Raw genomic sequence first — 16,756 nt, 5'->3', positions numbered from 1 at the left:
GAAGGAGACTGCCAGGCACTGTTGCTGAGGCACCTCTGGGCAGACTCGAACCTCTAAACATTAGCAGTTCAGCTCATTTAACTGTCTGCACCACCTAGTGTCCCACTTCCACTGAGGTAACTCTGGGCAGACTCGAACCTCTAAACATTAGCAGTTCAGCTCATTAACTGTCTGCACCATCTAGTGATCTGCTTCCACTGACCTTAAATAAAGGAGATGGAAATGCTGAGTTGATGTTTCCAAGACCAGGGAGAGTGGGGGCTCAGCTTGGTCCTGTACCCCAAGCTGGCCCACTTGGGCAGTCACCTTGGCCACATGACCTCTCTCATCTCGAGCCTGAGTTTCTTTTCTCTCTTGCATGTCTAATGAGGACCTGCCAGCCACACGAGAACTAGCAAACAACTGTAGGCAGTTAGCACACAAACAAGCTGGACTGTTCTGAAGTTGAAACCCAGATAGGCCAGTTCTAAACAGAGATTGTGCACTACTGGAACTCCGGGTCTCTAATCAAGTGTTATTTCTACCCTGGAGGGTCAGTTGTCCTTAAGAAATTCCTCGTCCAGTGGACAACACTAGAGCGGACGTGCAGAAGCACGCCGGGTGGCATTACTAAGCCCTCTCTCCCCAGGCCCAGATGAACTCCTTCGGGCTCCCTGTGTCCCAACCCTGAGGTCCACAGTGTAGTAAGAACAGGCACACGAGGGCTACGTACTTTTCTTTCTCTATCTCCATAGAAAGCCGCTTCATGTCAGTATCCTTGAAGTCGAAAGACAGGCTGTCGCCAATGAGGTTGAAGCTTGGGATGTCAGGAGGCAGCGGTGCTGGAATTGAGTTCATAGGCTATTAATGAGAAAGCTCAGATTAGAAGGTTTGAGTCATACGAGAACAGAGGACAGTGTGTTAACTGACCCTCCAGCAGCTACACAACAACTCAAGTCCTTCCCTTCCAGCTTTACCCTGACTCTCTGTTCCAATTATCACTCTTCTCGTCTCTCCTTTCTTCAACCTCTACACACAGGCCACTAGCACACGAACTTCCTCCAAGAGATCACAGCCAGGCATTCTTCCCTCTGACCTTTAATAGTTCCTCACTCCAAGCTAAATGAAAGACAAACTCTCGCTCACTTCTTCACTTCAGAAACGCCCAGCCCCTAAGCTCTGAGATGCAGAGAACAGACATGGTTCCCAGCCTTCTGAACAGCTGAGGGTCTAGTTCAGAAAAACATCATGGTTAACTCAGATGAGCACTATAGCCAGGGAGTGGACGGAGCTGGGGGCGCTAGAAACAGCACATGGGAGGAGACATGGCTTCTACTGGTGTCAGAGTACACATACGAAGGAGAAGACTGGCCAGGGAGGAGAACAGTGAACGTGCATGGCCATGGCAGGACGAAGGGCCACATCTCTGTGAGGATGCTGGGTGTCTGCAGCAGACAGAAGTGGGCTGGGAGATCAGGACCTGCCCATAAAGGAGCCCTGATGTTTAAGCTCAGTGACCCAGGATATAAAGGAGGAGTCAGAAGAATTATTAAAGCAAACAATGAAGTAGTAAGATCTGCTTTACAACTTTCTTGAAAACAAAAGCATTTAAGATATAGCCCCAGCTTACTCCTTCAAATCCTCCCACTACTTGCCCTACAAAAACAGCAAACAGGATCCTCTGCGATCCTTGAACCACTTGATTTCTCATCTCTATGTTTTTGCTTGTACCATATCTGGTGCCACGCACCATCTCACTTTCAAGGCCCATCTGATACTGAAACACTAGGATCTCTCACAAGAGCTCTTCCAGAATCCTCTAGGTTAGAGGGCAGTTCTTATTTGCCTCCCTTAGTGTTAGTTTTGAGGTACTGGGAGGCACTTCTTTATTTCATGCTGTAATTGTTTTTGGCTGTACTGCTTTCTTTAAATTCTTGGAAGTTTGCTGAGCACAGGATCTGCCTCTTCTTCATTCCTGGCCTCTTTAGTGAGGGCCAGGGCAAGGCCTGGGAAACAGGCAAGGCTCAGGGGACTGAGAGGATGGCAGACCTGAGGCCGACCATCCGCACAGACACGACAGGTTGTGCTGAGAGGGCTTCTAGCATACTGCAACATCAGCTTCTGATCTGGGTGCTGGGGACACAGTGTGTTCAGTTTGTGGAAAACCATCAAGTTATACAACTGACAACTTGAACACTTTTCTGCATACATGTTCTGTTAGGTGCTGTCAAGTCAAATATGACTCATAGTAACCCTATGAACAGCAGAACAGGACCTTGTCCTATTCTGTGCCAACCTCCCAATTTCTGACACACTTGAGCCCATTGCTGCAGTCACTGTGTCAAACCATCTCGTTAAGGGTCTTCTTCCCTTTCACCATCCCTCTACCTTTCCAAGCATGATGTCCCTCTCCAAGGAAACCACAGGAAGACAATCCAGGAACAGAACTCAGAGACAAGAACCTCCCTCCAGAATTACCAGAGAGAGAAAGCCTTCCTTAGAATTGGTGCCTGAGATTCAGCATTGGAGCCTCCTAACCTGAGCCTTATCTGTCAGCCAGTTGTATTGGGGGAATGATTTACATATTGCTAATCACTTTCTAGCTTAAGTATCTACATTCTTCTTTACCATTGTTCTTATTAGTATAGCACTTGTCTGTCAGTTTGCTGTACTGAGGTAACTTGTGGGTGCTGTGATGCTGAAAATTATGCTACTGGTGTGTCAGATGCCAAAAGGGACACTCATCATGGACAGGTTTTCACAGAGCTTTCAGATTAAGATAGATTAGGAAGCAGGATTGGCCATCCACTTCTTAAACAGTAGGCCTCTGAAAACCAATCATGCATGTTATATGATATGAAAATTTTTCTAAAAATTAAGGTGCTGAGCCCTGAATGAGAACAGAAACCTACACACTTTGGAGAGTATCAGAAATTAAAAATTTGACACAACAGTTCATTTATAAGAATGTACTCTAGCAAAGCACATAGATTTGTGTCTAAGACTGTTCAGTGTGGTTTTGTTCACAATTGCAAAAGAAAATAAGCCAAATATCCACCAAGAGGGAACTCTGATTCTCTAACTCATTGTTATCAAATTGGAACAGATTCAAAGCTGACCCTCTAATGAATGTTTCCAAGGCTGTTAATGACACGGGCTAGTAGATTTGTCCTCTGGGACAGCAGCACAGCTCCTTTTAGACGATACCACCAGAGCTCCCTCAAAACGGAACTGGTTAGAGGAATTATGATACATCCATATAAGAATGTATATTAAAAAGTTACTACACGCACACCCCTGTTTATCGCAGCTTTGTTTACAATAGCAGAGTTGGAAGCAACCTAAGGGCCCATCAACAAACAAATGGATAGAGAAGCTGTGGTATATCCACACAATGGAATACTACGCTGCCTTGAAAAACAAGGAACGTATGCAATATTATTCAAAGTGGGTGACCCTGGAGGACATTATGCTGAGTGAAATATCTCAGTCACAAAGGGACAAAAACTGCATGGTGCCACTGTTGTAGAATGGATCTGACATCAGGGTTGGGGTATGACAGAAAAAACTGGATAAATTATGTGTATTGTATTGAAACAGATGAGGGAAAGAACAGATTAGAAGTGATATACGATTGAGTATTATGGTTAGCACAGGAATCCAGAATTAAGGTTGCATAGAGAAGTGTACTCGGGGTGGGGGGGGGGAAAGGATGTGGGAATTGTATACTAATGAAGGAATTTTTTTTTCTCTTTTTCTCTTCGGAGGGGGAGCGAGCTGGTGGGGAGGGCTGGGCAGGGAGAAAAGTGCGGCAATGAATGAATGGAAATCCAAAACCTCTGTAAATGTCTATTAAAATTAATAATAAAAAAAAGTTACGACACATCCTCCGAGATTTATTGCTAAAAAGAGAATATGCTTAGAGCATAGTTTGCAGTTGTGAATGTTTTGAAAATATACACATCCTGGGAGTCCAGTTGAACATCCAGATGACTCAAATGCCAGCTGCCATCTGACTATAATCTGAGAGATCTCACGGGAGGGCTGTCCAGCCCCACAAGAAGTGATAAAAAGTGTTTCAAACACAAAGTTTGAAACAAAGCTTGTTTAGAGAAATATAGGGCAATCATCATAGAGTAAGATATAACCAGAACATAAAACAAACTGACCATGCTCACATTTGTTTCACACCAAACCTGGGCAACTTACATCTCCTTATCTTACATGAAATTTTCATGTAGTATAACATGAATGATTGATTTTCAGAGGCCTGCTGTTTAAGAAGTGATGGCCAATCCTGCTTCCTAATCTATCTTAATTTGGAAACTCTTCTAAAACCTGTCCACCATGGGTAACCCTTCTGGCATTTGACACACCAGTAGCACATCTTTTTAGCATCACAGCATACACAAGTTACCTCAGTACAGCAAACGGACAGACAAGTGCTGTACCAAAAAGAACAATGATAAACAAGCAAGAATCTCCATATTCAGGCCTTATGTGCATCTTTTCCCCACCAGGAAGTTCCTACTCACCCCTCAGTGCTCATTCCTGGGGCCACCCCTAGACTTCTCTTGACCCTCCAGGCTGAGCAAAGTACTCCTCCTCTCAGGCCCAGTGCACTCTATGAACACTTGTCATGAGGCTAAGAATGCCCTGGAGGTATATGGCCTAGGATGGAGGTGTAAACCAGTTTGCTGAACTGAATGTACAAAGGAAAGGAAAAAAAAACCTTTTCTATTCATTTTGTGACTCCATTTAATGGCAGCCTGCCTCTTTGTCCTTGTGGCTCAGTGGATAAAGTGCTTGACAGCCAACTGAAAAGTTAACTGAAGCCATCAGCCCCTCTGCAGGGGAAAGATGTGGCAGTCCACTGCTGCAAAAGTTCACAGCTGTGGAAATCCTGTGGGCAGTTCTACAAGGTCTCTCTGCTTGGAATCGATGGTGGCTATTCCTTGTCCCAAAACTAAGGTTGAAAGCTGGTTCTTGTACTACCGTCACCCACTTGGAGATACACAGGACTACAGTGGTAGTATACAGTACACACTGATTGCTGAAGGTTATATTTAGCTTTGCATTAAGAAGCGAATGAGCAAATTCTCTTAACCACGGGGGCTTTAGAAAAAGCAAAACATTCTTTTGAATGAGAAAAGGCCCTATTGTCTGTTACATAGGCAAGTAGAATGGCAGTTAACTAAGCTCAAGGCTAGTTGGCAGACCAAGGACATTCGCTCTTGGTTCTCTGTGTCACTCATTCTGACATGCACTTGCTTGAATAGTCATTCGGAAAGGCACTGTCACAGCAAAGCGTCGGGGGACAGGGAAGGAGCGAGCCGCTCTGCCTGTGCTCACCGGATACGTGGGCTTGGTGGTGATTTCTAGGAGCTTCTGCTTGGCTCTCCGTTCTGCCTCTCGGGCCTCCTGAAGATCCTGTTTCAGCTGATCTGCCTCCTTGGCCCTGCAAGGAAAACTGGAGCTGTTAGCTTCGTAGTGGAGGGAAGAAACCCTTGCTCCAGAGAGGAGGGTCTTAGACTGATCCAGAGGATGGCAGCTGACAAGACAAGTGAGGACTGTGGAGTTGCATAAGACAAGTGAGGACTGTGGAGTTGCATAAGGGCATCTGCATGGAATCCGAACTTTCAGAGCAAGGACAACATTCCTGGATTCAATTTCAACTGAGAAATCTAAATTGGAAGAGCTGGGAAGCCAGTGGAAAGAACTGTCACATAAGAATCTTTGCAATTGCTGCAAAAGGAGAAGAACCGAGATGTAGGGAGCTCTGGAGGTATAGTCCCCCATGTTTTACTGCTAATCCAGAGGCCATGCACATCCATGTGAGAAAAAGGGGCAGTCTCTTCTCTCTCCTTATGATTTATAGCCTCAGAAACCCACTGGAGAGAAGGTCCCCATGAGTAAAAAATGGACTTGATGACAGTGAGGGTTTGAGCTTAGAACATTTACGCAGCCATGAAATAATCAGAAAGTACAATGTATGAAATATGAATTTGGAAAACTTGGAAGCTGTGAAAAATGGAATACATTAAGATTGGTGAACTAGGATTGGCCATTTTTTAAACGGAACAATCATATATGCTTTACTATGCTGAAAATGACAAACTGAAGAACGGTATTACATTTATTGTCAAAAAGAACATTTCAAGATCTTGAAATACAACACTGTCAGTGATAGGACAGTATCTGGACACTTTAAAAAGGAACTCATCAACCAACATGACTATTCTTCAAATTTATGCACTAACCACACTTGTTACCAGCAGTCAGGAAAGAAGGAGACTTACTGCATTGGGAAAGTCTGCAGTTAGGGACCTCTCCAAATTATTGAGGAGTAATGATTTTGGAAGCAGGAGTGGCATCCATGTCCTAAATAACATGCCTCCAGAAACCCTATGAACTTTAATAAATGTTGATAGTGGTAGAGAGGCTTCAAGTCTTTTGTTCATAGGGTCACTATGAGTCATGCTCGACTTGAAGGTAATCAACAACAGTGATGTCAGTTTGAGGACTAAGGTGCGTCTGATTCAGGCCATGGTCGTTCCAATCACTTGCAATGCATTTGAGAGCTGGACAATGAATAGGGATGACAGAAGAAGGAATACTGCCTTTGAGCTGTGGAGAAGAGCACTGACCATCCCATGGATGGCCAACAGAACAGATATGTCTTGAAGAGAGTGGAGCTGGAGTGCTCTTTGAAGGCAAGGATGATGAGGCTTCACCTCACATACTTCAGGCTGTTCCTTGGAGAGAGACATGATGCTGGGAAGGGTGGAGGGTCGAGGAAGGATAGGAAGACTGACCATCGACCTGGTGGGTTGACATGCTGACTGTCACAATGGGCTCTAGTGTGTCAGGAAGTGTGAGAATGGCACAGGATAGAACAAGGTTTAAATCTTTTGTTCATAGGGTCTTTGAGTCACACTCGACCTGATGGTACCTAACAATAAAAACAACAACAAGCAATTCTGAAATTGAGTGACCATGCAATAAAGATTCAGTCATAATAATGATTTAAGGGAGCTCGGTGGCCAACTTGCAAGAAGCTGCACTGCAATCCCAAAGGGAAGCCGTTCAAATCCACCAGATGTTCCACTGGAGAAGGGGGAACAATATCCTTCTGTGCCAGTTGGATCTAATTTGATGGCACACAGCAGGAGAAAAAACCCCAAACAACAAAACTAATGATTTAAAACATAAAAGTTTAAAAAAAAGAAGCAAAAGTTAGAACTCAAGAAGAAAGATTCACGGTCATCCAAGCTTTCTAAAGATTTATAAAAAAGGGTAGAAGAACTAGGTTTTTTTAGTGCTGAAAGAGACTTCTCGGATCTCCTCAGCTAAAAGCCATCTGTGGACATGCTCAGTGGTTTCCCTGAGAACATGGCTATCTGAAGGAGAGGGGCTGAGGAGGTAGGTAGGGGAGGGGGAAGTGGAAGGAAAGGGGCTTTTGCAAAGATACCATGGAAGTCATGTGAGGAGTGTGTGTTCAAGTCTCTTCTAAAAGTGCCAGCCTCAAATCTTTGCCTGGTTTGTCAAGGAAGAGCCCTCACCCTGGCCCAGAAGATAGGGAAACGGCTTAGACAGCTGAGCTGAGTTGACTCAGGGAAGGGCCCTGGCCGAGCGGGAGGTGGATTCCCCTTTGCTGACCTCCTCTCAGACTCCTCGGCCATCTTCAGTGCTAGCACCTCTGCCTCCAGCACTTTCTGCTCCATCAAGCGCTTCTCCTCCTCCGTGCGGATGGCCGTGGCCTTGATGCGTTGCATTTCCTGCTCGGCCTCTGCAGCCTTCTGTGCCAAGAGTTTGGCCTCCTCTTCGGTGATCTGAGCCTTTTCCGCCAACAGGTCAGCTGTCTCCTCAGAGCGCATCTGCAAAGAGTCCTGTCAGCTGGAATGATGACCACATGTCTATCCTCCTGCAATATATGGCCTTGGCCAGACTCAGATTCCTTGCCACTTAGTGCCCCACCCCCACCCCCACCCCACAGTGAATCTCCACACAGATAACAAGCTGGACCTCCAATTTTTCAGAAGGACATTTCAGGTCTCCACTGATGGAGAGCAGTAAGAAAGAGCATCTTTTCTGAGTACACCTTGACCTCGGGATTATATTTTATAAGGAGAAAAGAAACTGATACTGTCCTTCCTTCCTTTTAAATCAGTGCTTCAAAACTAGAGACAATTTTGTTCCCGGGGCCAAAGAGCAATGCCTAGGGACCGTTACTACAGGCGTAGAGGTAAGAAACCACACTGCAATCCCAAAGGCACACGGTTTGAATCTACCAGCTGCTCCATGGGAGAAAGATAGGCAGTCCCCTCCTGTGTGATTTATTATCTCTGAAAACTTGTGGAGGGTCAGCTACGAGTTGGTTCTGACTCAGTGGAGTATATCAACAAAACATCACCACAGGTGGAGGAGTGGTACTGGCATCTAGTGGGGGCATCAAGTGGGCAGAGGCTAGGGATGCTGCCCAACATCACAGTGCAGGGGACAGCTCCCACCACAGAGGGATCTGGCCCTACACACCACAGTGGGGAGAAGACCCACTCTAAAGATGAGCCCACGGACAGAGTGGAACTCGGCTGCACAGAAATGAAGCTGCAGTCTGTTTCTGTCAGCCCAGGCGGAAGGAAAAGGTACTAGTGTTCTTAGGTGGAAACAGAATCAGAGCCAATGTCCCTGATTTAAAGCCGTCTGACGCAGCCTCGGGGGCCCAGCCTTGGGAATCACCAGTGCTTCATTGGCCATCGTTGCCTCCTCTTTCATCTGTAGTAGCCGCCTCTCTAACTCGTCCCTTGTGCGTTCAGCTTCCTCTCTCATCTGCTTCTCACGCGCAAGGCGCTGTCGTTCCATCTGAGAGTGGGGGAGAAAGCCGTCCTGGTCACAGAGTCCCAGGCCTAGGATGCCACAGATCCCCATGACGGTCGGTCTCCTGTGTCACCCAGGGCGCCCTTTTCCTCCCTTCCCATTAGGGAGGCTCATCCCTGCCCCCTCCATCCTCTTTCTTCCTAAACCACTTGGCAAGTTGAAAGCTGTATCTTTTGGGAAGAGAGAGAGAGAGAAGAAAAAAAAAAATTAGTGGTAAATGAAGAAATAAAACAACAAAAAAAACCAAGGCAGCCAGTGTCTACCGCAAAAATAGAGGCAGCGTTCTAAATATCTATGTGTTGTAATAGCTACCTTGTCAGCTTCTCTTTTATTTGGAAAATCTCATGTAGTGCTGACCTGAGGCCATAATGTCAGTTCTGCCTTTGCTGAAATGGAGCCCCACTACCAGCTCTCTCCTGTGGTCACTGAGACTCTTGCCACTCCTAATTCTGCAATTCTGTGGACCTTCCCTAAACCTCCAATTCCATCAACAAGCACTCCAATCACGCCTTGGGCCCGGAGAAGATGGAGAAGCCGTAACTGTTCTACAGAATGCACCAGTAGTTCACACAATGTCTTTCACAGGGGGGAGCTGCGGCAGTCACGGCGCAAAATCTCACAGCCTCGTGCAGCGACAACTCCTGAGCCAGGTCTGCGCCAGGCGGGAGCCAGGCAGGAAACGCAGCTCCCCCTGTCCTGCAGTCACCAGCACAGGGCTGCCACCACCTCCTGTGCCTTCTGCATCACTGCAATAGACGGGCCACATGCCGAGCTTAACAAGGGGAATAAGCAGAACAAGGGCTGTTCTCCATGATTGCTGTGTACTGACTGAGTTCACAAAGCAGAAGCTGGAAGTGGCCGTGGTGCTAGTTCCTCCTTAAATAATTCATTAAAGCAGGCTTAATTATTGACTCCTCACTCCAATCTCATCCTAAACTCTAGTAACAAGATTTCAAAGACTGTTCCTTTTTCTAAATAGTAAGCAAAAAAGAAAAAAAAAATCCATTGGAATTTGAAAGAATAATGCAAAGACCAGCAATAAAATATTAGGTTCTCTAATTGGCCCTTTGCAGGTCAATGAAAAGCTTGGTCAATTTGGTTTCTACTTAGCATCATAATATAGCTTCCATCAGGTGGATTATTAAACAGACAGACAAAAAAATACTACCAGTTACTGTGGAGTCGTTCTGATTCACGGAGGCCCTAAGTGAGTCCCAGGACTTGCAGTGACTGATATATTCAAAGGAGGTTGTGGGTTTGAACTGGAGGATGTTCCAGTTAGCAGCCAAGCATACTGATGCTTGTATCACCTGGGAACCCTAAGTGGATTATTAAATCCCTATTGTTCTCCACTTAAAAAAACCTCAGACAATCTCCTTTATTCCAGCGTTATCTATCATTCTCTGAGATCTCCACCATATTTGCAAACTCGTTCATTGCTTACAAAAACATCCAGGTATGCCATGTCCTTTTATCCGAGACAGAGAAAGGAAGTGTATCATCAGCTTCCTTTAATGGATGACAAAAGTGATTCACTAAAGTCACATACAAGTCTCAGACTTGGCTTCAAGAGCAGTGTTTGCCTCCCTGGGCCACGGACCCCCCCACCTGCCATGATGCAGGGTGGTCAGGCTGGGCTGACACTAGGCAGGGTGGAGTGTTCATTGTATTCATTGCCAGGGCCCTGAGGCCCCTGTGGTCCTTGGTATTTTCAGATCTCTCACTTCTAAGCTCTGCTCTCTGCTGGAAAGAAGGGCCTCTTCTTCAAGTTGCCCCTGTGACCCTGGACTGGCTCAGAAGCATTTCTTTGTGTGACAAAACCCAGCCCCCATGCTCCATCCCAAAAGAGCACATCCCGAGTGGTTGTTTCAGGAAGCAAAGAGAAGGAGAAGCAAAAATACAGTGGATCAGACTGGGGCCCTCACCAGTGTACACAAGCCAGAGTGTAGCACAGGGACTAGTAATTACACCTTCAAGCCTGCAAGTCTCAGGGACAGCAGCCTGTAATTTAGTAGTTTGTCGAAAAACAACCGATATTCTTGCAGTGAGGTTCGAATGAGTTGTGTGGGTTTGGGCGAATACAAATGGTCTATGAGTGGAAAGCAATAATGCAGCCTGTCCAGTGAGCCTCGCTTCGCTCCAGTTCCTCCTGCTGCGGGGGAAGAACTGCCCTGGCAGCCTGCAGTGGGGAGTGCGGCTGGAGGTTAATTAGCATTCTGGCAGCAAGCCCCCCGAAATACAGCCACGCTTCCTATCACCATCTAATTAGAAAAGGGGAAAAGGGGAAGGAGACAGGCAGGTAGGAAAAGCAAGCAAGCGAGCTTAAGGGATGGGCGCACCTCTTCTCCCAAAGCTGTGCTGATCACACCCAGTTTCATTTTTAACTTAGGCATTAGAATAACTACAGAAGTTTTTTTTTTAATCTGTAATTAGTTTCTTTCTCATCTCCAGAGCTGACATCTCACCGGCTGGCCATCCGTCAATAAAGACTCCACAGGAATGAAATAAAAGGTGTATCCACGGCCAAGTGACATCTGCCAGCCGACACTCACTCTCTGCTTCCCAGCCCAAGGCTGACAGCAAGCGGTGACAAAGGTAGTTCACACAAGGTCTTACCTGCTTTCTGGCCTTCTCCTCCCTGGCCTGGGCTTTCATCTGCTGAACTTCCAAAGAATCGGCCTTCCTCCGTCTCATGAAGAGATCATGGTTCCCAATACACAGCTGGAGAATCTGTGGTCAAGAAAGCAGGAGAAATATCAAACCCACGAAGTTACCTCCTGACCTGCCAGCTCACCAGCGCTACAGCATGTTGGTCGAGCTAAAAGGTACGATGGAGGGGCACAGCTCAACCTGAAGACAAATGTGAAGATCCAGCTTGTGCTAACGGCCTCTGGTCTGTGTGGACACGTAAAACCAAAATGCTTCAGATACACCAACAGGTTTAAATTAAAAAAAATTACAAATGAAAAGAGGAAGAGGGAACACTTCATCGTGTCTTCTGGATGCATCTCTTTGCAAGTCAAGGTGTGTGGCTCTGCAGATCAGGAAGACTTATTCACTATACTAGGCTGGTATTATAAGTTATTTGTGTCAGGGATAAAATATGTTGGGGAAATAAGTAAGATCCCTTCCTCACACCACATAAAAATCAATTCCCAAAGGATTACAGATTCTAATGTGAAGATGAAAACCTTAGAATATCTTTATGATCACAGACCAATAAAAGTCAACTTCCCCACCATGAAGATGATGATAACTCACGGTGTTGCTGGAGGATGGAGCAGAACTGTCTCGTGAGTTTCCAAGGTGGGAAGTCTTTACAGAAGCAGATTGTCACATCTCTTTCTTCCACAGAATAACTGGTGGGTTTGCACCACCACCATTTCACTTTGCAACCAAGCACTCACTAACCACACCACCAAGGTTCCTTTCAAACAGCACTGTTGTTGTTATGTGCCATGGAGCTGACTGTGACTCATAGTGACACTTTGAACATGAGCCCTGAACCCTGACCTATCCTGAGCTAAGCTCACTGTCTCCAACACACTTACCCCCATTAATCTATTAGAAGTGTAACTATTTCTTGAAGCCGGGGAGTAGGTGTACAGGTATTCACTTTCATCCTTTGTATCTTATATACATACAGTTAATCCTTTATATGTATGAATTACTTCAGGAAAAAGAAAATTCATTTTATAAAGTCTCATTTTTATTTTGGATTTGAACTGTCAACCTTGCGGGTTGGCAGTGCCAACTCCTTACCCACTTGGCCATCAGAGCTCCTTTTTGTATGTATGAAGTACTTCAATAAAAATAATTAAAAAAAAATCTCTCATTATATTTGAATTGACTCTTTAGGCCACTCTACAAATTTTTCAAGGTCTACAAATTCACTGTACAAGATGGTGCTGTGAATCTTTAAAAAGAAGTTTCAATTTCTTAGAAAATTACAGGTATCAGTAATTAAAAAAATTGCAACTTACCAGCTTATTAACACGAAGTTTTGAGGAATTAAATTTGAAGACATCAATTTTTTTATCCAGGGGTTTAATAGTAAACTGAAAGAAGGAAGCAGAAAATTATTTTAGGCAAACAGTCTGTCATTATGAACTACAAAAATTTCACAAAAACTAGCAAACATATTGCCAAAGAGCCAGCATAAAAAAAGGCAGATTCTTGCTTTCTGGAGGCCCGGCTCTAAACCAAGGTGAGGATTATCACTTCAGTGAAATTGCTGTGCAAATTCAGATTCTACCATGTGGCTCCTCTGTCACCATTCTTGGTGTGGATGTGTTGAAAGGATGCTCAGGAGCTGAATGAAGAATGCTTGGGGGACTTAACCTCAAGGGCAACACTGGGAGGACAACTGCCTTCATGAAGGCCCCAGTCTAGCTGGAAAAAAAAGACTTAACAGTCAATTACTTTAAAAAAAAATTAGGGAAGCTCTGGTGGCCTAATGCCAAGGAGCTGCAACTACAATCCCAGAGGCTCACGATTCGAATCCACCAGATGCTCTGCCGGGAAAGGAGGGACAATCTCCTCCTGTACCAGTCAGATCTAATTTGACGGTACACACACACACAAAAATTAAAAAAAAAAATTAAAGGATAAATTAGTGCCTCATTATGTGATATAAATCACCAATGTCCTGGGAAGTCAGAATAGATTTATAGAGTAGTAAGGGAGGACTTTAAGGTGGCCTTAGAAAGAATATGATAAAGAAGCAAAAAGGTAGGATGGAGGGGCATAGCTCAAGCAAAAGAAATGAAAACAGAAATGGTGAAAAAATAAGCATTGTACGTGTGTGTGTCTGCATGGGGAAGAGAGTGAGGGAGATGATGTTGGAAGAAAAACAACAGAGGATTCAGGTGATAAATAGGTTTGGGCAGAAGCATAAATAAGATAGAGGCAGGGGATTGGGGGCGAGGAAGAAAAGAGGGACTAGATTTAATCCGACAAAATTCGGGGAGTCACCCACAGTTTCTAAACCCAGGAATAATTTAATGAAACCTATTATTGTTGTCATAGTTCACTGCTGTTGAGTCGGAATCAACTCATATAGCTGACCCTCCAATGGGTTTTTCAGATGCTATAAGTCACACAGGAGGTGGTAATTCATCTTTCTCCTGAGGAGCAGCTGGTGGATTTGAACCACTTGATTCTGGGTTGGCAGCACAACTCCCTTACCTACTAGGTCACCAGAGCTCCCTGAGGAAAGGTATTTATAGAAAGCCCAGAGTAAATGTAAGAACAAATAATAATAGAAAAGAAAACGGAGTTTTCAGGAAGCATAGAAAGCACAAAGAGTAACCACTGCTCTCAGCCTTTTCTGAGGAGACCAAACAGGTATCAGATTTCAATGATGTACTTAAAAATGAATACTCATTCCGAAGAAAGGCCTGTCAAGCAGATTAATATGCTTGGGAAGATGCATTCTGGGAGTTTCTTTCACATGCTGTACTGTCCAAACTAGAATGAACACATGGAGCACAGGTTACCTTACATGCAGCATGGCTCTTTTGTAGGCTGCTACTTGTAAATTCTGGGAGCTTATATTTGGCCTTGCTGTCAAACCTAGAGCTGTCAGTGGGAAAGCACAAGAAGTGGGGGAACCACCCGCTCTGTGCCATGCCAGGGCACAGAAAAGAATCAATGGATCACTTAAAATAAACTAACATTTCTGTTTTGACAGCTCGCCTGTCATGCAAAACTACCAGGACCACTTCCTATTATGTCAAGTCAGCTTGGGGCCCTCTTACTGCATGAGTTACTGACATGATAAAACATGATGGTGTCTAGCCTCTGGAGAGGGCATATTAGCGTTTATTGAGTCAAGCTGCACTAGGGGAGACTTTCATCCTTGAGTTCTTTGAACTATGAGTGTTTGGGGAGCTTTCTCACATAAGTGTGCGCATGTGCAATCAACATATTTTATGAAATTGGAGATGAAAATCCACCAAACAGTGTCATATCTACTGCCCTGACGCTTCGGGAGCTTTGACAGTAAGTGCTTTAAAAAGAAATACCTCAAAGCTCATCTCCTAGGTGAACGACTTACAAAAACTTCAAAGCCAGAGAGTTTCAAAGAAAGAAGCTCAATCTGTATAGAAGGGAAGAGAAGAGAAAGTGGAGGGGAAGGGGAAAGGGGAGGGAGGACTGATTCATTTGAGAAAGGTCATCTTGTATGGAAATAGTCTATCACCATGAGTGCGGATTTAAGTGATTCAAACGTAATTATTCTCAAATTCTTGAAAGTGTATTAGCCTTATAAACTCATTTTTATCACTGGTGAGAGAGAGATATGTACACAAAAACATATGCATATTTCTCTACTATATGTGTCAAGCTCTGGACACAAAGAAGGGGCTCAGTTTATTCCAAATTTAAAACACAAAGAAGAGTTTCTCACTAGAAATAGACAAGTAATGAGAAAAATGTTACTCTTTTTGTTTGCATTCTGTTTTTAGGGGCTCTGACAGGTTGAGCTTCTTGTCATTTAATAGTGCACTTAAATGATGCCCTCAGGAGGAGGGTGGAAGCAGAGGGGTAAGGATGGGTGAAGGAGTTGTTAATCATAGAGTGGTACAATTTGATGGGTAGTGGTGAAGAAAATGGGAGAGCTCCTGAGTGGAAAAACAATGTATTCAAACTTTGTAAATAAACCAGTATAAAAAAAAATTAAAAAGAAAAATGATGCTCTAAATACTATAAAAATCACAAACACAACCCGAGGGGCTGGGAATTATGGAATTTTCCTGTTAAGAAGGTGGGCTAGCAGGGGATGTTCTGGCCAGAGGGATGGATCTGAGAAGGCTTTCGGTCTGTCCCTGGACCACAGTGACATTTGCAGTAGAGATGTGTCCAACCTCCTTGTCGCTGTATGAGATGTTTCGGATTTCATTCCACGGGAAGGAGATTTTGGGGGTCAGCCTGTTCTCAGGGTCATAGATGTGAAGTCCCAGAGCATCCACTCCAAGAAGCAGTTCTGTGCCCTTTTTATTCTGTTAAGAAAAAAGAACATTAACTGTCAGCTCCAGCGGAGGCTTGAGATTTTATTCAACTTTCAAAGAACCCAGCGCACATTGCTACATGTGACAAGTTTCAACTAGTCCCAACAGAAGTCACAGCTGTGTCAGAACCCTGGAGGCCTTGAGCTTCCCAAACTGGGGCAGGTAGAGACAAAGGCGTCCTGCTCTTGTGACTCACTTGTCACAGGGAGAGGTTGCTGGGGGCTGTCACCGACTAGATGGCAAAAGTACAGGCAATCTAAGTATTGTTAACTCTAAATTGTTTATAGCAAGAGAAATGTTAAAGATGAATGCTACAAAAGCAATATATGCACCGAAAGCGCAAACTCTAATTTAACAACCAGGTTATATCAGAAATGGAGACTAAAAAAACCAGAACTAAATATTTTGACCTGAAAAAAAACACTAAGAGTTGAGACTGGAGTCATGCTGTCAACCCAAAAGTAGGTAGTTTGAATTCACCAGCTGCTTCATGAGAGAAAGATGGTCAATCTCCTATGCAATTTACAGCCTCTGAACACAGTTCAGATAGGAGTCAGTTCCAACTCGAAGGTGCACAACAATAACAATCAAGGCAGTGAAGCTAGTGCTGTCCTATGTCAATGACAGCATCCAGGTGTGGGGATGTGGGTGCTCACTATAAAATCTGTACACTTAAAATTTTCATAATTAAATCTTGGAAAAGTAGATTGCCGAAATGACTTGCATATATGGCAGTACCTCAATCAAACAGTTAATTGCATTAGGATAACCTGCTGTCAGGGACTTTTCCGGAACCCTCCCAGATTCATTCTATGAAGCAAACATATCTTTGATACCAAAGCCAGGAAAAGACAGCACCAAAATAGAAAACTATAGGCCAATATCTCTCA

The 16,756-nt window shown here is 44.5% G+C and overlaps 1 protein-coding gene across 6 annotated transcripts in view; it reads right to left on the bottom strand.

The window, feature by feature from the left end:
• NF2 (neurofibromin 2 (merlin)) overlaps nt 1–16,756 on the bottom strand; it is a 96,495-nt gene that overhangs the window by 12,547 nt on the left and 67,192 nt on the right. For 5 of the 6 annotated variants that reach the window (XM_006894764.1, XM_006894766.1, XM_006894767.1 and 2 more), the window contains 7 exons: nt 15,723–15,857; nt 12,840–12,914; nt 11,473–11,586; nt 8,719–8,841; nt 7,639–7,856; nt 5,332–5,437; nt 713–840 (listed from right to left, as the gene is read on the bottom strand). The exons of the other annotated variant lie outside the window; for it this stretch is intronic. In XM_006894764.1, the coding sequence (XP_006894826.1) occupies nt 713–840; nt 5,332–5,437; nt 7,639–7,856; nt 8,719–8,841; nt 11,473–11,586; nt 12,840–12,914; nt 15,723–15,857 (899 nt within the window). The remainder of the gene's footprint in view (nt 1–712; nt 841–5,331; nt 5,438–7,638; nt 7,857–8,718; nt 8,842–11,472; nt 11,587–12,839; nt 12,915–15,722; nt 15,858–16,756) is intronic. 6 annotated transcript variants of the gene reach the window in all.

The sequence above is a fragment of the Elephantulus edwardii genome, unplaced genomic scaffold (genome assembly GCF_000299155.1).
Source record: "Elephantulus edwardii isolate Elephantulus edwardi_28Jun2011 unplaced genomic scaffold, EleEdw1.0 scaffold00151, whole genome shotgun sequence".
Lineage (NCBI taxonomy): Eukaryota > Metazoa > Chordata > Mammalia > Macroscelidea > Macroscelididae > Elephantulus > Elephantulus edwardii.
This window is presented reverse-complemented; position numbering and strand designations above follow the sequence as displayed.